At 36.0% G+C, this 21,424-nt stretch overlaps 2 protein-coding genes across 2 annotated transcripts in view; one reads left to right on the plus strand and one right to left on the minus strand.

Annotated features, from left to right (window-relative positions):
- LOC306843871 (pre-mRNA 3'-end-processing factor FIP1-like) overlaps positions 1-9,479 on the minus strand; it is a 33,329-nt gene extending 23,850 nt beyond the window's left edge. The window contains exons 1-8 of the mRNA XM_079375569.1: positions 9,220-9,479; positions 7,192-7,237; positions 4,789-4,834; positions 4,623-4,696; positions 4,419-4,462; positions 3,357-3,449; positions 3,116-3,243; positions 1,930-1,973 (exon numbers count right to left, since the gene is read on the minus strand). Of these exons, the coding sequence (XP_079231695.1) occupies positions 1,930-1,973; positions 3,116-3,243; positions 3,357-3,449; positions 4,419-4,462; positions 4,623-4,696; positions 4,789-4,834; positions 7,192-7,237; positions 9,220-9,292 (548 nt within the window). The 5' untranslated portion in view covers positions 9,293-9,479. The remainder of the gene's footprint in view (positions 1-1,929; positions 1,974-3,115; positions 3,244-3,356; positions 3,450-4,418; positions 4,463-4,622; positions 4,697-4,788; positions 4,835-7,191; positions 7,238-9,219) is intronic.
- An 881-nt stretch (positions 9,480-10,360) lies between these two features.
- Positions 10,361-21,424, plus strand: part of LOC306843827 (sec1 family domain-containing protein 2-like) — a 114,277-nt gene continuing 103,213 nt past the window's right edge. The window contains exons 1-2 of the mRNA XM_079375510.1: positions 10,361-11,287; positions 12,000-12,168. Of these exons, the coding sequence (XP_079231636.1) occupies positions 10,474-11,287; positions 12,000-12,168 (983 nt within the window). The 5' untranslated portion in view covers positions 10,361-10,473. The remainder of the gene's footprint in view (positions 11,288-11,999; positions 12,169-21,424) is intronic.

A 21,424-nucleotide genomic window follows, 5' to 3' on the forward strand; every position in this document is an offset into this window, starting at 1 on the left:
TGCATTGCTTGCAGCGCTAAAGTTAAATGCTGAGTGTTACATAATAAAATGATATGTTAAAACGTATGCTCTTATTATTCTATGGACAAAATCTCGTCAACCTTGCCCTGAATGGGAGCTTCATATGCACATGTGTGCTCATCATCTGTTTTCAGTGCAGGTTAACCACGTCGTTTCATGTCATCTTCCCACTCATTAAACTATGACAGGTCCTCTACTGCAAAAAGACGGTCACTGCGACACTCTAAAGTGATGAAACTATGGCGCTATATACTTTTTAAAACCATTTTTTATAGGTTTCACGTTATATTGTTGGCTCGGAAAATATGTAAATACGCAAGGCCAGTAGACGCAGCTGTATAGCCTTAACCACAAATCAGACAGGAGAATAGATTAACTTCCTTGGACTTAAACTTGAAAAATGGTGAGTTCCGTGGTTGAAATAAAACACCTTCTGATGTTTATTTATGTTCATTTCGTGCTTTACATAAATATGAAAAGACGATCAGTATGAACAGACCTTTTTTTTAGAATGTTTCAATTATTAGTGGGGTCTAATACAATATTGTAAACAATCACTGAATGAACAATTTCTTGATTAAATTTGATTTCTAAACTGTTTTAAAGAATAAAACAAACATAGATTGTTGTTTCGTTCACAATAAGATCAATGATAAGCATTCAGTCATGCTGACTTTAACTCCTATTCATGGAGCATGCAGTCAAGCTGTACCTGAATAAGAACATGAACTCATGTGAACTCAGTTTTTTTTTTGTATGTGTGTGTGTGTGTGTGCAAAAACATTGAATTTTAATGGGGCTGAACAAGATCGAATGACAATCTCTGTTAAGGCCCGTTTGATTCTGAAAATGCCACATCACGCTCTGTGTTTAAACGGGTGTACTGTGACTGACTCCTGCATCCTGTCTGTGCGTGTATGTGTAATAATGAAAGCCGGACTGTTGCTTTACCCTTGAATGCTCCGGCTCATACACGTCCCCCTGAGCGAGGCATAACCTTCAACTGATCGAGAAGAAGTTCAAGGAACGGCTGATTAAAAATCACCCCTGCTAACTCCTACCCAAGACCAAAGGCAGTCTGGACCACCAGGACTGAACCATGGTGTTTGTGTATTTGTGTTGTCTCATAGAAAAGTAATATTGAAATATTAGGAGGTTTCAACAGTCAGGATGTTTTCTTCATGGGAGAACAAAAAACAAGCGCTGATAGAAATCAAGTGGAAAAAAATTAATAGGGATGATAATATGAGTACAGAGCATTTGGGACAACAGCAGAAAGCCATTATCACATAATGATGCTGTTACTGGGAACATGGCTGGCACGCACAGTAAATAAGCGGCCATTAAGAGTGCCCTTACGCCAAACAATTCAACTGCACAAGATGATTTAAGAACAAAAATACAGAAAACAGCAACAGAAGTGACAAAGTATAGTCATTCTGCTGATTCTTGATTAAAAATTCTTGATAGTTTTTTTTTTTACTTGCTGCACATTGTATGCAAAGGCTGACTGGCCTGACAACACGAGATGCTTCATTGGTACACCTTTAAGATCAATTTAATCAATTTAAATGACTGCTTACAGTCGGCTGATTATAGCCCATAATTTGCATCAGTGCATGGAATGAGTTTGGAAGAAATACGGTCACATTCACTCTACTAGGAAAACACTTTAAAAGACTCTGAAATAGCTTTTAAATGGTTTTAGGACTCAAGCCAAAGACCCTTTAAATTAAAATGTTGGCTAACTAAAGTGTTTTAAAGGATCGTTTACCAAAAAAATGAAAATTCTGTTACCATATATTCTCCCTTATGTTGTTCCAAGAAGTAAAATGTGTGTAATGTGTGTGAATGGGTTGGTCGGTTTCGCTGGTTCATACTGATGTGTATGATAAAGGGTTGATGTACCTGGATGAGTGTTCTGACAAATCGCTACTAGAATTCTGATGAACCTGGAGAGAGGGGGAGAGAGAGAGAGCGAGAGAGCGAGAGAAAGAGAGAGAGAAAGAACATATTTATATGTATACACACTCATTCTACATACACAGGTGTTCCAAAACCTCATGAGCTGCTTACAGAAGCAGCATTTTAATTCACCATAGGTACTTCCAATGTAAAAGTTGTTCCAAAAGGTAGGAATCCGGTAAGCTGTTTCCTCCTAGGATATATTGTTTTAGCCAAATTCTAAGGCACAGTTTCACATGTGGTGAAGGCAGTTCCAGAATGCACTGCACTGAGCTCAGTGAAAAAAATCTGGCAGATGAGGCAAAATAAATGTTAATAAAATAAAATAACATCAAATTATAATAAAAGAAAATATAAAATAAATACAATTTCATTTTTCACAATATTTGTGTCTATATATTTTTGATTGTTTATAATTAATTGATTGCAAATGATTATTGTGCCATTAGCTTAGCAACACGCTAATGTCAAACTGCCTGAAATAATTGCAAATTGTTCATGATGCATTCAAGTCATGTCGAAAACATTATATTTACGAGTTGAGTGCAAATGAACACCACTACAAAGTTGTAATTATGAGTGGTAAACTCATTTTCTTTGAGCCTTAAGTTTCTGGGTTGAGGGTGTCAGTAAGAAAACATGGCGGAAACATTGGATGCAGTGTCTGTATTGATAATAAATTTGTTGAAATTAAGTGCTTTTTAATATAATAAAACTAGCTAAGTTCCATGATCAAATATAATAATACTGTACAATTACAATAGAATATGTAATGAGAGTTCCAAATCAGTTACTTCCCTTACAAAAATTAAACATGGATTTACTACAACCCCCCCCCCCCCCCCCCCCCCCCAACAAAATACTTAAAACACTGAAAAACCATAGTTACTACACTTTTACTATAATAAAACTATGGTTAATTTTTGCAATAGTTATGAGGTTTCATGAAATTTAGGAAGCTCCCTTAGAAGCCAGCTGTCTATGTAGGCAGCTAAGTAATTCACTGGGCTTTGGAACAGAGCTAGCAAGTCTGCAACCACATTAAATGCCCTGTCACAGCTATGATCAACATCTTAGTATGAACCATCATGATAGAAGTAAGGGCATATTTTAGTTATGCTAAATGTACCATTATTTTGCTTGATGACCCCAGGCTCAGGATCTCTAGGCTCATGCGTAGTCGTCTCTGTTTGTCACAGTATGCCTTCCAGGTGTCCTCATTAAAACCATAGTTAAAGTAGTCAGACAGATCCGCACCTGCGTTTATACACAACACATGCTGTTAGAGAGTGCACTAGAGAAAACGGTACATTTGAATCTGAGGTAGACTAGCACACACACTTCACACATCTTAACGCAATCAACTGCACCTGGCTTCCTCCATGGCTTCTCCTCAAAGGACTCCACATCCACCTGCAGGACATTGCCTTCAGCATCCAGATCCAGCCCTTTGGGCTTGGAGCCTGACTCACAGAAGATAAGACTTTAGAGGCTGGATTCCCACACACAGATCAAACCAAACCCAGAGAAACGTCCTAAAGGGATTCTCAGCAGCATAGTTCATTCAGCCTTAAATTTAAGCTTTCTTCAGGAATGCATGGTGGTAATTTAAGAAACATAAAATATAGAATATCTATTTAATTATAAATATTCTGGATATATTTAAAGTTTTTGAATTGAAATGTCTATAAGTTTAATAATAATTGCAATTCATTTTAAATGTGGAACGACACATATGGTGTTTATGAGCAATCTAACAGGAGGCGTGATTAGGAGGTGTTATCAATAATTTATATTTTGAATGAATTATTTATTTATTAACTTTTATTGATAAATTAACTTTGGTAACGGTGAAGGATTTCAGCATGACAATATTCGCAAAAACTGAGAAATACGACTATTTCTTTTTCAATACTTTTTGGCCACCATGCTGTAGAAAATGTCAAAATGATATTCCTTTTTGAGGGTCATAATTTTAAATGGATAGTTCACTCAAAAATGAAACTTCTGTCATCATTTACACACCCTCAAGTAGTTCCAAACCTGAATTTCTTTGTTCTGCCGAACACAAAGGAAGATATTTTGAAGAAAGTTTGTAACCAGGCTGTTTTGAGGCACCATTGACTTCCATAGTAGGAAAAAAAAAATACTATGGAAGTCAATGGTGCCCCAGAACTGCTCTTTTTCCCACATTCTTCAAAATATCTTCCTTTGTGTTCAGCAGAACAAAGACATTCATACAGGTTTGGAACTACTTGAAGGTGAGTAAATGATGACAGAATTTTTATTTTAGGGTGAACTATCCCTTTAAATATAAATAAATAATGCAGTAAGTACAAAGACTGTACAAAGAATATGGGGGCATGTAGTAATTAAAATGAGCTAATATTTAAAAATAATTTGTAATTGAATGAACTGAACATCTTTATTACCTGATGTCTTTATGTTCAGACTGATGGAACTGGAACCAAATGACCTACAGAGCAAACCACAAACAGATCATTAAGCATCATTATAACAATTAATTAGACCCAGAATAATTTAAGATGACATCAGTATCTCTGTATGATATGACAAGACTTGACACAATGACATATATAACTAAAATTGTCCAAACTTTTGACTGAATTACTCACGAGCCCTGAGATCCGCCTGTTTTAATGTCACCGATGGTCACACAGACATCATCATCACTGTCTGATTCACTTTCCTTTGAGAGGGAAAAACAGGAAACAGGAAACTGTTTGTTAAATGAATGTGCACTACATTATCATGACTAACTGATATAAATAAGTTAAGCACCTGGTAATTGAGTCCATTCATGCCATCCACATCACCAATCAGAGCACTGCAGAAGTGAGATACATGTTTATAGTTAACCAAATAGATTATACAATACTGTAATGTATTGAATGACCACAAAAACAAGATTCTCCAAACTAGGCAAAAATATGAAATGGATTTAACTAAATGATAGTTCAGGAACGAGATGTATACATAAAAAGTGATTTAAAGCAAAATAATACCTTTTGAATTATTTTTATTTTAAATTTTAATTTTAATTAATTTAAAAAATGTAGTGCCATATTTCATCAAATCAGTTTAAACAGAATATTATGACTGTACTACGACTAAAAAAAACCTTAAAATTCATTTTGATATTCTGCCGGTCAAATGATTTTGAACAGTAAGATTTTTAATGTTTTTTAAAGAAGTCTCTTCTGCTCACCAAACCTGCATTTGAAAACAGTAACATTTTGAAATATTTTTACTATTTAAAATAACTGTTTTCTATTTAGCATCCTTATTCTAGTCGCATGATCCTTCAGAAATCATTCTAATGTTCTGCTTTGCTGTTCAATAAACATTTATTATTGTTATTATTATAATTATTTATTATTATTAAAGATCATCATTTATCTGAAATAAAAAGCTTTTGTAACATTATACAATTCAAAAGCTTGGAGTCAGTATCATTTTTTTTTTTTTTGTAAAGAAATTATAGAAATTAATACTTTTATTTAGGAAGGATGCTTTAAATTGTTCAAAAGTTATGATAAAAGACATTTATTAGGTCACAAAAGATTTCTATTTCAGATAAATGCTGTTCTTCTGAACTTTCTATTCATCAAAGAAACCTTAAAAACTTCTACTCAGCTGTTTTCAACATAATAATAATGAAAAATATTTTTGGAGCAGCAAATGAGAATATTAGAATGATTTCTGAAGGATCATGTGACTGGAGTAATGATGCTAAAAATTCAGCTTTGAAATCACAGGAATAAATTACATTTTAAAATATTTTCAAATAGAATTTTCAAAATATTTGACTGTTTTTGCTGTACTTTGGATCAAATAAATACAGGTTTGGTGAGCAGAAGAGACTTCCTTAAAAAACATGAAAAACATTTTGACCGGTAGTGTATATACACACACATATATTATAAAATATATTAAAGTATAATTAATTTCTATATATTAAATGTATTAAAATACTTTCTAAAAATACTAAATATTAAACACATTCTTAATTAAATTGTCAGCAGAGATCAGGTGTGTGTTCTGCAGAAGAAACGTCATTTTCCTTTGGATGCACAGACTTCCTGTCAGCTTCATCTGTCTGTCTGATTTAATCACGTGCACTAATTGATGCTACAGAACAATAAAAAGGCTTTTACACTCAGCAAATATGGGCAATGAGGAGGTTCAATTTACAAGCACATCTTTAGCTGCAGGCCTACATTAGTTTAAGTGAGGCCTATATCACTGCGGCCTCATCAGGCTTATTTAAGGCCAATGCAACGTGAGGGAAAATTCTCGCTTGGGTTTGAGTTTTGCCCCAACTCTAATAAAGGTGAAGCAATCCAACCGATAAAAAACGCTGCGTCAACTCCAAGAAACAGCTAACACGTCTCTACGCAATATTGGGAAGCAGAGGAATAAAACAATGGTTAACATTCCTTCTGATTCCTATTCCAGTGAGCACATAAGGAGAGTTTATACTGTGCACATCCAATGCTGAATTTAACAAGCGTTCAAAGAGTTTCATCAGACACGCGTGGCTTGATCCGCTTTCGGAGCAATTTGCAAAGAGGTCTATCGACAAAGACGTGTCACATACCGCTTATGTGCATGCATGGTCATTACTTAGCGGTGAAACGGGCATTAAATGTACACGCTTCATTTGTACAACGCTACTTGCCCTAACAGGAAATAAATGTGTCAGTCTCTCTTGATCTGAGTCGGCACACCATTAGTTACTGACATTGCCAGGAGCAGAAAATCCCAAAACGGCAAAGAGTTTAAATGTTAATGTGCGTGTGTTTGTGTTTGTGTTAGGGATATGTAAATGCTGATGGTGCATATTTGTAAATGCAAATGAAATCAAATGTGAGGAAGAGCTGATTCATAATGCTTAAAAAAAGGCAAACAGACATTTTGGAGAAGATTAATAAATCAACTGCCTGATTAAAGCTTATAAGATTTCAACAAAATACTGCAATAATTAATCCAAAGGTCTTTGCACCAGTTTTTACTCTATATTTCTGCCTTTTCCATGCAGTTAAAGACTTAGATTAAAAAAACAACAACAACAAAAAAACAAAGATGCTAAAACATTAAAAAACTATTTTCCAAGTTCTACTCCATAAACTTTCTCATTGGAAACTCCTCAACAGCTGAAGATATTTTCTTGGGCACACTCACCTGAACACTTCCTTTTCTGTTGTCTCTTCTTCATCAAAATTGTCATCTATTTATGATAAAGAAGTAGAGATTAATACAATAGTTTTTTTCACATGGAAACAGACCATTTAAGAAGTTTACAGTTATTGCTATAATTGTTTTTAACCCTATGAATATTTACTCTTTGATTAAATACTCTATATTATTTGACATGCAAATTTGTAAGGCATGTAAATTATCAAAATGATCATAAGCTTTCTGTCATCTGATAGTTTCTACTTTTTTTTTGTTAAAAAGGCCTTTTAGTGTAATTCTAAAAATGTCCACTTTCAGGTCATGGTGTGTGTGTGTGTGTGTGTGTGTGTGTCAATTTTATTAATTAAATGTAATAACTTTTTATTGTTAGTAATATTTGAAGATGAACACTCACAGGACTGAAACTGAAAGCTTTTTTGTTGTTTAAGAAAAATCATGATAAACAGAGTACTGAATATGATACATCAGGTTTTTGTGGAACATTTATTTGTCCATCTCTATCAATCATCATTGTATTATGTTGCATTATATATTTTGTCTCCCACAATTAAAATAAAAACACTACTTTTTTTTTAATCATAAAACTGCGATAATGTTATTATTGATCTCATTGATTTCAAATATTAAAAAAAAAGGATTTCTTTTTAAATATTTGGTATAATTGGTCAGCTCTAGTGCTGTCAAACAATTAATGGCATCCAAAATAAAAGTTTTTGTTTACATAATATATGTATGTGTACTGTGTATATTTATTATGTATATATAAATACATGCACATACAGTAAATATTTTGAAAATATTTACATGTATATACATTTATATGTTTATATTCTTATATTTTCTATTATATATAAATATATTTCATATATAAACATATATTTTTTTAAATGTATACATGCATGTGTTTATATATACATATGTGACCCTGGACCACAAAACCAAAAAAAGGGTATATTTGTAGCAATAGCCAAAAATACACTGTATGGGTCAAAATTATCCATTTTTCTTTTATGCCAAAAATCATTAGGACATTAAGTACAGATCATGTTCCATGAAGATATTTTGTAAATTTCTTACCATAACTATATCAAAACTTCATTTTTGATTAGTAATATGCATTGTTAAGAACATAATTTGGACAACTTTAAAGTCGATGTTCTCAATATTTAGATTTTTTTTTTTTGCACCCTCAGATTCCAGATTTTTAAGTAGTTGTATCTCGGCCACATATTGTCCAAACCTAGCAAAGATTTTCGAAAAATTGACACTTAAGACTGGTTTTGTGGTCCAGGGTCACATATTACTTATACACAATATACACACATATATTATGCAAACAAAAACTTTTATTTTGTATGCGATTAATCATTTGACAGCACTAGCATGGAGGAATCAATTTAATCTTCTAAATTGCTGCCATGTTATGAATTTAAAGACAATTTTAAAACTCTATAGTATATTTTTACATTGGTTTTTCTTTTCTCAGATTCATCCCTATTGGACATTGTACACTATGTCATGTCCTCTTCCATATTTGGTACTGAAAAAAATTATAATTAAAAAAATAAATACCCTGAATATGATTTTTTTTTTTTTTTTTTAAGCTGTCCAACTTTGATCAGCTACTTTTAATGCAGCAGCACTTCCTACATTTGATATTAGGTGTGTAAATCAAAATCCATTTAAAGGTATTCTATATAGTCTTTACATTTAGTCATTTAGCAAATTTAGTCATTTAGCGACTTTCAAATGAGGACAATGGAAGCGATCAAAATCAACAAATAGTCTTTGGTGTAAATGTATTCATGCCATATGTTCTCTGAAGGGTTGATTTGAAAGTAAACGTTATGAAACGCGTGCAGCTGGATAAATAACGGTCTCTGGATCGAAACGTGTGCTTTTAGTTTTGGTAGTTGGTCTGGTGCTTATTCGTTTGACGAGGACGCTTGATTTGCCTTCCTGAATCGCTTCAGACAGTTTTAAAGTTGGATCATCAGTGCGTTTATTTCTCACCTCCATAAAGCCAGTCCGTCTCGTCATCAGTGCTCTCATCAGCTGTTTTCTCCACCTCTCTTGTGGTGGACATGATCACCTCCGGGTTTCTGAGCTTTTGCTTTGAGATCACAGGCTCAGTTTAACTCAATGATTCACCGAGTTCGACAAAGTAACTTTGCGAAGTGTGAAAATAGTTTTAGGGGTTTACTGTCACAGTGACACGCCGCGTGCTGGTGTAGCAGGTGCGCGTTACCAAAGAGACACATCTCACTGCACGCGCACGTGTGCGAGACACGCAGGAAGTTCAACATCAACACATCAGTGCACACATTTGAATGCATTTATTATTACTATTATTATTATTTTTATAGAAAAATAGTTTATATATATTCTCATTCCAAATAGTTTTATTCAGAGCCAGAAGTCTGCCTCATATTAGTGTAATAATCATTTTGACAAACTGTGGCTTATTATTACTTATTTATATATATATATATATATATATATATATATATATATATATATATATATATATATATATATATATATATATATATTTACAAGCAACTCTTTCTATGTTCATTTTCTTTATTCTTTGTCTTAGCTTAAATATTTTAATTGTACATCACTTTGTATCGTGTATATATGTATATATATATATATATATATATATATATATATATATATATATAATCTTTTTTTTTTTTTTTGGTCTATTATGTACCATGCACCTTATGCAGAAGCTCTGCAATTTCGTTGTATCTTGTGTACAATGACAATAAAGAAATTATATTCTATTCTATTACTTGAATCTCAATTTTCTTAATTTTTAATAATGAACAAAATTCAAAGGCAACCACGTCATTTATAAAAACGTTAACATAAGAATATTAATTTAAAAAGAAAAATATATATATATCAGCATCTTGATAAGTAAGTTAGCCTAAATAGCCCACGTTGTGTGAAGTAAATCAACGGATACGTCTTTGCAGTCAGTCTTTTTTGCAATTTGCTTTGCTGTTAAAGAATGAATAGTGGCCTATTTTTATTGTAAAATGGGTACAAGAGTGGATAAAGAATTATTTATATTATACGGTACTCGACTTTTCAAAACTCCCTGCTGAGTTATACTATGACGCATAATTATCGCGACGCCTCTGTGCCACGTCACCTTCGAGAGACTCACATGGGTTTGTTTTGAACGGTGTCTGTTTGGCAGTTCTGCTGTTGCTATCGTTCGTCTCAATTTAAAACCCCAGCATTTGCGGAAATATGTTGCCCACGGATGGAGTCATGTCTTTTCCCGGTCAGACGTGGAAAAAAGTGCTGTCAAAGGTAAAAAAGGCTGTTGTTTTCATGGATGATCGGTGCTCGGAGAGCCTGCACTGGAACGGAGGAGCTGCGCTTCTGTTTGAAGCTGGAGCTCGAAACATCAAACAGTTCTCAAGCTTTGAAGCAGGCGGACAGAATGAACCCAAAGCTGTGTTTGTGGTCAGCACCGTGCTGAAAGGTAGAACTGCGGACATTATCAAAGACATAATTTCCCTCAGTCACTTCCAGTACTGCGTGGTTTTCACAACTGTTCCTCACTCCATTCACCTGCTTGCGAATAATGTGACTACTGATCTGGAGGGGAACCCGGTGTTTGAGCAGTTTGAAGAGAAACTGTGTGAGTGGATGGGTGATATGAACTATACCGCTGAGGTCATGCATGCACCTGTGGTCTTTGCCCCTCTGACACAACAGCTCCACCTTTTGCCTGCTTTCTCTGAACTTTTCCCTTTATTGGAAGTGGATCTTGAGGCCATCAATGAGAAGAGGCCAGAGAAAAAACGATTTGGGAGTCTGATGGATGTGGATATGCACTCTCTCCCACCTGAGTTGCAGATTCAGATTAAATCTCTCGCATCGGCCCTCAACGCCCTGTTTGATTTCATCAGTACCCGTGAGGAGAGCTTTTCTGTGGGTCCGATGAGCCGTCTGATCGCAGGGGAGCTGGCCAGTCATCCACAGGCCAAAAACAGAAGGAAGTCAGCCCCCAATAAAGCATCAATAGTGTTTATTGACAGAACTCTTGATCTTACAGGTGTGGTCTAAATACAGTAATATATTCAATCATTAGTACCTAAGTAAAGGCACTACAGACTAAATCATTGTAGGGTTTTTTTCTGTACTGGTCAATTTTGAGATTTTGGATTGTTTGGCTTCCATAACATGTCCTCTTTCAGACTAGTGGGAAGAAAATAACCAAAATACACATTTAAGTGTTTATTTTATTACACTTTATTTGCTTACATCAGTAGATTTCAATTACAATGCATATCTTTCAAGGCAGTTGTCACGTAATTATTATTTTTTCTCCTGCACTAAGGCAAAAATTCACCACTTTCTTAATTCTTACCTAAACCAAACTTTAAAAAAAGGGGATTATTCACCTGATTTTTTCTGGTTGTTGTAATTATATTGTGATTTATGGCATGATGCAAAGATATATCCAAAATACCCTCTGAATGAATTAAAACGAGAATTATGAATCTGGATTTATCCAATGTTCAGATTTCCGTTCTGGACATGTATTCAAATTAGTGCACATTTTATTAGATGATGCCTCATTTACGTAATTAAATGTACCCTTACAGAATTTGTGTTGTGATTAAACAACTGGGAAAATATGGGGAAATCTGTTGTGTTTTTTGTTAATGTCACATCATGGCGACATATAACACAGTATAACTTGTTCTATGTTCTTTCAAAACCTATTTACTGTTTCCTCCGATTCTCTTTTGCCTAATCTATAGGAGCTGTCGGCCACCATGGGGACAATCTGGTTGAGAAAATCCTATCCGTGTTGCCACAGTTGCCAGGTCATGTGACTGATGTTCAGGTGGACATGCTAGAGCTCACACAACTGAAGCAGACAACTGATACCAAGTGCATCTTGGCACCAGGCTGCTTGGCACAGAACCAGTAAGAGCATTTACACTGTTATGGCATGCAAGCATAGTATCATAAAGTTAATTCTTTAGCTCAAAAAACTAAAGTCGGTTCAGAAAATGCCCAAAAGCACTATTGTAAAGGCCAGATGATGAATATGCGATGAGATCATGTTGATGAGATCATCACTGTTTTTAAAGCTACACATTATTTGAATGTTCAGTATTTACATTTTTTAACATGTTTTAAAACTGATTACATCTTTAAGATGGGCTGGTTGTAATATTAACTCATTTAACAAACATTTAGGTTTAGATCTAGGGTTTTGTTAGTCCCAACACTTTTGTCCTTACAGTGTATGTACAAGTCATTGGTGTTTGGTGATGAGTTTTTGGCTCAAGGTCTGCGTTTAAAGTCACACCAGAGGTGTCCAGCTGGGATCAGGACTTGGCTTTCTGCAGACCAGTCAAGTTCTTCCACACTGACTGAATCAATCATGTCTTTTTGAACCGTGTCTTATACACAGAGACACTGTCATGTTAGAATAGAAAAGGGTCATGTCCAAACTGTTGCAATAAAATTAGATGCACACAATTCCCTAGAATATAATTATATGCTTAAACATTAAGATTTGTACTCATGGAAATTACTAAAGTAGTCAAACATGTTCATTAGAAGGGGGTGACCCAATACTTTTGGCAATATAGTGTATGTGTGTGTAATGTGTATATTTATTATGTGTATATATAAATACACAAACATACATGCAGATATTTAAGAAAAATATGCTATGTTTTTATATTAAATATATTTATAAATGATATAAATATATACATGTAAATATTTTCAAAATATATACTGTATGTGTGTGTATTTATATATACATAATAAATATACACAGTACACTTATCTGATTTTCTATATTTTCAAAAATTTTCTTTTTTATTTGGGCTAGTTAAATAAATTTTCAGGCTACCAAAATCTGAAGAGTACCTGCCCGAAGGGCTACCAGGGGTTTTGAAATTTTGCAAGCCCTGGTACTTCAGAATTCTGTATCTGCAGAGGACTTTTTTCTTTTCGTTACTTCATTTTAATAATTATTGAGGACATAATAGACCACAGCAGCTCTATAAAGCTGCATTTACACATCATATTTTTTTGACCCATCTATCTGATAGTTTTGGGCCAGTTTTACTAACCGTTTGCACCAGAGCAAACCTTCTTTGGGCATTAAAATAGTACTGTTAGGATTTACTGAAGATGAACTAGCGCTGAAAAGGCGTGGACACAGTTATTTTTGTGCCTGACCATATTGAATATGCATGTAGGAGTTTCCCTTTCAGACGCAAAATTTATGAGAGGAGAGTATTAAAATTAATTCAAATGAAATGAGCGCTGTGTTGGATTTGCACTCTTGCGCTAATTTGCCCTTTTAGTAAAACTGGCCCTTTGTCATCACTGCTGTCATCACTATCCCTAGTTTGGTTTAGACCAGAAACCTCACTTCTGGTAAAGGATTAGAGAAATATATTGCATAATCATGACTGTTCTCAAAGTCTTTCTGTCCACAGTAGGAAAGATCTGAGGAAACCATGAGACTTGGTTACACACATGTTGGCACAGGAATAATGCCCAGCCAAGTATTTTTAATGGAGAACCACCATTTCTTTAGTCATCATAAATGTGTATTTGAATAACTGAATGGCTTTGCTGGAGTTTTTGCTGATGTCATTTCCTACGAGGTGGGATGTGGTAAAGAATGACCCTAGGTTTTTGCTATTCTATGTAATATTGTCATGCTGCTCAATTGTTTTAACACGTATTTGGTGAACTCGCTCACTGTCTGAATGGAGAATAATATTTTTCCTAAATGAACCCAGTCATGCTTTTTGGATGGGAATTTTTTGCTAAATGTATTGCACTTATGGCCTTTGACTGAACTCAGTTTTGAGTGAAAACATCAACTATTAAAATGTTTGGGGTAATTGACGCCATATAACCTTTCTGGTAGATGATTTTGTGGTGGATCATTGTATATTGACAAAATATTCTCTTGATACCAGATTTTTTTAATCAAGCAGCAATGTCAAAACTAAACCTACTTCATCTGGAAGTCAAATGGCATTAACATGGAAACCCAAACGCTGTTTACGACCCATTAGGTCTAAACCACATGTTAGATGTGAGGGTTTGTTAAAGGAGGAACTAGTTTCGTTCGTCTCTTTTCTTTCCAGATGCCATCAGGCAGGGATTCAGAGAGCACATTTGCCTGCGGAAAGAATTTAGCTCCAAAGTGACTGAGTTAATGGAATAGGAGCTTCTTTATGAGCTATATCAATGAATAAACCAGTTTCACCTTTTACATTTTGTGACGCCAAAGCTGCCAGATGTGTCTGTCTCCATTGTGGGCTCTCATTGTGCCTATTTGTATCTAAACCTTGTTCAGTCACTGTTGTTGAGAGCATCGAATCTGCTTTTTTACCTACACAATACACACACAGATGCAGACACATGACCACATCCCTTCACCGCCATTAGCTGTTTACAGTAGCACCGCAGTGCTGAGTACAAACACACTCTTGAGACCTCCATGTAAATCTACAAGAGCTCACTGTTAGCCAGATGGCATGGAGACTGAATAGGACAAGTCTCCATTTGAAGAGCCTTCTGTGCCTGGATATGTGCAAAAGTGCGTGTTTAACAGGGTTTAGAATTGGTTTTCATTGTGTTGCACTTTAAAAGGCCCGTATTTCCCACTTTTGTAACACTTTATTTTTCCTTGAGGGCCACTCATAATGATAGCCTATGTTTTCTACAGCAGGAACAGTCAGAATTTAGTTTTTCTGACCTTCTTTGTTTTTGAATATTTTACAAATCATTAATTGGTCAACATAAAACCACTGAAGAGATTCTTCGCCTTCAATGAGGTGTGTATTATAAGTCAATGCAAATGTTGGCCTTCTGCGAAAATGCCTTTTGCTTGGTCGATCATGTACTTGACTAGAACAGGATGAAACAGGGCTCATCTGACAGGCTTGGCACATTTCTCTGAAGGATTGTAAAGAGCATGCTCTGAGCCTAAATAAGCCTTCCCTGAACGTGCGTCCAAATGCAGAGATGAGGTGGTGTGTACCTGACGCTCTAGATTCATTTGTCACTGTATATAAGCCACCCTATATGTGGAGCACATAATCCATGGAGGTTTTCAAAATGTGGAATAACGACAGTACTGTATTCACAGATAACCTTACTTTGGTTTATCAGAATTAGATTTATAATCATGGAACTGATTAACTTTTTCATTCTGTTTTACAAATACAATCAATGCATTATATTATATTATATTATAATAAACAGAATAAAAATAATTTTAAATGTTAATGTTAAAAATAAATAAAGAATTTTGGGCAAAACAGAAAATGTGGCAGAATGATTTATATACAGTATATATATAAAAAAATACAATAAACTTAAATTTTATAAATGATATATACAGTTGGTAAATAATAGTACTTGTACTGACAATGAACTTGCAAGAAAGTCATATGTACGCTTTTTTTGTCCAGTGCTGACTGCTTTGAGATACAGTATTAGATTGTGACTTGTAATGTTGTTTTCAATTATCTGTTAGTACTCGTGAAGGCGTGTGTGCTAATTACCTCAGTATGTGCTCATTCTGTCATTCTGTCATGACGTGATCTGCACATTAACTGAGTAATGGTTGTTTGCTCATGAGAGAAAGTTTTTGTGTTTTCGTGTAGTTTTTAATGTTCTCTAGAATGTCATGTTCAGTGTTTTTCACCTCCCTTATGTTTCTAATTTAGGTTTCAGAAAAAAAAGCATTTGTTTTGCCCACTCTCTCTGTATCTACACCGGCTCCCTCTTTTTCAGGCCAGCTTATTCTCGGCTGGAGCTCCAGGACTCAGTGGAGGAGAACCGGGCCAGTTCCACACAGTCAAATCCATTCAATGTGAGCGTGGGGATTTCTAGCTTTAGCTCAGCAGGGAAGCGAGTCACAAGCCTAGAGTTTGTTTAGCAGAGTCTAGACAGGCTCCAGGCAAATATCAAAGCTTTTGATGCATTCTGACAGGGCCCAGCTGATCCTCAAGAGAGCAACTCTACTCCGTAGACTCTTAATATCATTAAACGTCTCTCGAGACAGTTGTATAATGTCAGCTAAGTCATTCATTTCTGACCGAGTTTTGCCAGTCCAAAATTCTGGGACAAAGAATATGCACATATCAAACAGATCATCTAAACACAAATAATTTAATGCTTCAGTTTCATTCCTCTACTGCAGCGTCCTACCTAGAGATTTCTGAAAATAAATTTAAGTGAGCTTTAACATAAGTGTTTCCACCGCGATGTGTACAAAACTGATCATTGTCAGATTCACGTATCTCTCTCAGATAAACTGATGCACTTTTAGCCCCACTTACTGGACATTTCACTTTGAACATGTTGTTAAATGTACAAAATGTAGTATCATTTTGCACAAAGGTTGCCACAGGCAAATTTTTCCAGTGAGCCAGGGTTTCTGTTATATTTATTTAGAACACATTATTTTGAACAGAAGTGGAGTCTATAAGTGGAGTCTGTTCAGTCTGTAACCCAAGTGAGTGAGCAATACTAATAGGGATGTTTGCCTTAGTAAACACTGCTAATAGTAATGGTTCTGACTGGGTTTTTGTGGCCCAGCCCTGCAGTGCTGATATTGGCTTTGTTCATGTCAGCTCAGGTGAATGTAATTGGCTGCATTGTGTTAATTCTAGCCCAGCAATATCTATAGGCTCTGAAAAATATTTATAAAAGATTTTATTTTAAGATCCTAATTGTGGGCTGTCTGGCTAATTTTGCCTTCTTTATTGTATGGTGTTTCCCTTTGTAATTGTAGGCTCTGTTTCAGGGTCGCTGGACTTAGTGTCGTTATGGGTGGTCACTTCAGACAGCCATCTTGAGGCGACCCGCGCGGGCTGCTGATAGGAGACTTCCTCTTCCTCGTCTGTGCGAACCCTGACTTTTAATAACAGTCTGGTTGTACACTGCGCCTATTCAGGTCTGACTGGAGAAACATCCAGATCTCTCTGTGATTTTAGTGTGGTTGTGGGAGAAATCTGAACGTCTTTGTAATGAAAGCCGTGTCTGGTGTTTTGGTAGGTTAGCTTTGAAATACTTCACTAAGGACATGAATTTATGTTCTTCGAAATGGTAGCATATGCAGTCTCTGGTGGGATGGATTGTGCTGTGTATGAAATTTTGGTTATAGCAGATTTCAAGACTTCACGTTTGGTTAGATAAAGGAGGACTGTTTCACGCTCTGCTCTGCTCTACTGCAACATCAACCAACCTGTCTAACTGCTTTATTCCCCGCTCCAGTGACACAAATAGACAATTGCAATTGGCCAAGAATCTGTTTTTGGACTGGAAGATTGTGTGTGTGGTCAGGTGTGTTCCAGTCAGGCTGGTGTAATAGGTTGTTCTTGGCACTGCGGTAGAGTGGTGGTGCTTTGATTTTGTGTGTGTAGGATACATCAACTATGTCCTTGCTTATGTAAGGGTGTGTGACACACCCTCCACACTTCTACCCTATGTTTTTCTACCGTCTACTCAACTGCCCTGTCCAGCCATCATTAAACTTGTATGTTATACTAGAGCTGATGAGGATATCGCCATGAAAGTGGTATTGTGTGTATGTAGAGGGGAAAGAAATGGACCACACTGCACTGTGAGAAAACAACACTAGAGAGAAGACATATATCACACACTATTTTACTGGCAGTTAAAAAGACTCTTTGCCATTTGCCACACTTGTCATGCTTAGCATTGAGTGCTTGAGTCTTTGTTGACAGCTCATATTGTTTACTCTCTCTTTAGCCTCTGCTGTATCCCTCCCTCTAATTCCTTGTCTCTGATTGACAGGTCAGTTGTTAAATCAGAATATGGTGTCAGTCTCTCTTTAGGCCCACACACGACTCTGACTTGATTCATAGCTTTTGGAACATATTTAAAAAAGTAGAGCTTTTTTTTATCCTATCTAACCTTGTCTCATCTCCCCTCTCCTCGACTCCATATTTACATTTGCATTTATGCATTTAGTAGACGCTTTTATCCAAAGCGACTTACATTGCATTCAAGTTACAGTTTTTTACATTTTATCAGCTCTTGCTTTCCCTGGGAATCGAACCCATGATCTTGGCGTTGCTAGCGCCATGCTCTACCATTTGAGCTATAGGAAAGCTATAGCATATCTCACCTCATCTTCTTCTCATCTCATCTCATCTCCATCTCAACTTCTTCTCATCTCAGTTTGTGCCTCCTCATCTTTTCTCTTCTCTTTTCTCCTTATCTCATCTAAGGTTGTTTTATAATCTTGTCTCTGTTCTTCTCTTCTCATTTCTTCTCATATCAGTTTGTGCCCCCTCATATTTATTATCCTGTCATCTCCTTTTTATATCTTCTTCATTTCATCTCAGTTTGTGTCTTCTTCTCTTGTGTATACTCTTCTCATTTCTACTCATCTTGATTTGTGTCTCCCCATCTTGTTTCTCTTCTTTTTATTTCTTCTCAGCTTGGTTTGTTTATCATCATCTTGTCTCTTCTCATTTCTTCTAATCTCAGTTTGTGCCTCCTCATCTTATTTTTCTCCTCTGATCTCCTTTTGATTTCTTCTACAATCTCATATCAGTTTGTGTCTTCTCATCTTGTGTCTCCTCTTCTTATCTCATTTCTTCCCATCTCAGTTTGTCTTATCTTGTCTGTTCTTTTCATCTCATTTCTTCTCATCTCGATTTGTGTCTCCTCTTCTTGTGTCTCCCGATCTCATCTCATTTCTTCTCTTCTCATGTTAGTTAATGTCTTCTCCTCTTGTGTCTCATCTTCTGATTTCTTCTCATTTTGGTTTGTTTCTCATCATCTTGTCTCTTCCCATTTCTTCTCATCTCAGTTTGTGCCTTAGCTTGTCTCTCATCTTCTCATTTCTTCTCAACTTGTTTTTTTTTCTCCTAATCTTTTCTGTCCTCTGCTCCTGTTGTCATTTTGTCTCTCTCCTCTCCTCTCCTCTCCTCTCCTCTCCTCTCCTCTCCTCTCCTCTCCTCTCCTCTCCTCTCCTCTCCTCTCCTCTCCTCTCCTCTCCTCTCCTCTCCTCTCCTCTCCTCTCCTCTCCTTGACAATCGGCTGTACTGATTGTCAAGTCAATCTATTTGTAATGGAGCTGGAAGAATAAGTAGATTTAAATGAGATGAAGACATGCAGTATTGATACATGCAGAAACTTTAAACCCCCAGTGGGCTGTGAGTGCGCCAGCAGCTGCTCCTGAACCTGTGACTGTGCTCCCATTCATTGTGTGTTAAAGGTTAGTTTCTGCTCTCTGGGATTTATCTTCCGCTCAGGGAGTCTCACATGAAACAAAATGAGCCACAGATGAGAGAGATTTGCAATGTGTATTTTTGTGTGAGTTTGTGTGTGCGCCAGTCTTTTTTAGATTTATGTAACAGGATGTTGCTTTTATGTGTAGCATTTTTAGCTTAAAGATTTTAGCAGAATGGTACTTATCTTTATGGAGAGAGATGATAGCCACTAAAAATGTCTATAAACTTAATTGATGTCTGTAAACTTAATTGATGTCTGTAAATTTAGGGATTAACAGTGTGCAGATCTTTTTTCTACTTTTTCTGATCACTTTTTGATCTTGCACCTGATCGAGATACTCTTGGATGTGCGTACCTCCTTCTTTTTTTCATGTAAATTTAATTGAACCATTCAACACAAAAATCAAACAGTAAATATAGTTACAATTAGCATTTCTGTATATATGTTTATATTTGTATTGCAATCAAATGTTTGAGGTCAGAAAGAATGATTATTTATTTATAAGCAAGGATGCATTCAATTGTTCAAAAGTGACAGTAAAGACATTTATAATATTACAAATGTTTTCTATTTCAAATAAATGCTGTTCTTTTTAATGCTGTTCTATCAAAAACGCCTAAACAAACGTGGTTTCCAAAAAAAAGCACCATGACTGTTTTCAACATGGGTATAATAAGAAATGTCTTGAGCAGTAAATCAGCATATAGAATGATTTCTCAAGGATCATGAAGACTGGAGTAATGACTACTTTTTTTTCCTGTCACAGAAATAAATTATATTTTAAAATTTTTAAGAAGAGCAAAAAAGTTATTTAAAATTATTATGAAATTACTGTTTTGACTGTGTTTTATCACAGTAAAATAATTGATGATGTGGAGACCTGAATGCTAATTGCAACAGAGAGGCAGTTTTATGGCTAGATCTCACTGGGTTCACTAAAATACCTGTTAAAACCACATCAAACCAAGCCAAAAGATTAAATATTCAGCTTCAGTTATCGTGGCCCAATGGTTAGAGAAGTCGGACTCGTAATCCAAAGGTTGCGGGTTCGAGTCTCGGGCCGGCAGGGATTGTAGGTGGGGGGAGTGAATGTCCAGCGCTCTCTCCACCCTCAATACCACGACTGAGGTGCCCTTGAGCAAGGCACCGAACCCCCAACTGCTCCCCGGGCGCCGCAGCATAAATGGCTGCCCACTGCTCCGGGTGTGTGTTCACGGTGTGTGTGTGTGTGTTCACTGCTGTGTGTGTGCACGTTGGATGGGTTAAATGCAGAGAACAAATTCCGAGTATGGGTCACCATACTTGGCAGTATGTCACTTCACTTCACTCAATGAAAACCGCCAATTACATACTCTCATTCTCTACGGATCTAAAGGCTAGAAACAACCCAAGTCTCTTTGTTTGCCATCTCCGGTACTTCTCCAAATGACGCTTACATAACAGTCATTCTCCAATCTCTTTAAGAGACGGATGGCATTTGTCTTTGAAGTGAAAATGGCAGGCTCTCTTTGGAGATACTTTTCAGATTTAAGAAACTTTTTGCCCTTCTATTTCCTTTGCTCTTTCCTTTATCAAACCCTGACAGGAAAAAAAACCTGAACTGTGTGTGTGTGTGCTCTCGTTGTTTCTCAGATGATGAATCCAGGTTTCTGCTTGCTTTTGTTTCTTATTTTTAGTTTTGTTTATTTCTCTCAGAGTCCTGTTACAGATTATAATGAGCACGGAAAAACACACACCTCACCCATGGAGAGTCTGCCAGGTCTCCTTGTGTGTGCAAGCATATGTGTGCATAGTATCATTAGTCCTGGAAGTGGGCGTAATTGAAGAATAACTGACCTGTATTGAATGCTGCTAACGAGTGGGGGTTGTTTGTTTCCTGTTGTTGATAAACACAGACTTAATCACTGTCTACTAAATCAAT

Source organism: Barbus barbus (genome assembly GCF_936440315.1).
Source record: "Barbus barbus genome assembly, chromosome: 24".
In the NCBI taxonomy this organism is placed as follows: domain Eukaryota; kingdom Metazoa; phylum Chordata; class Actinopteri; order Cypriniformes; family Cyprinidae; genus Barbus; species Barbus barbus.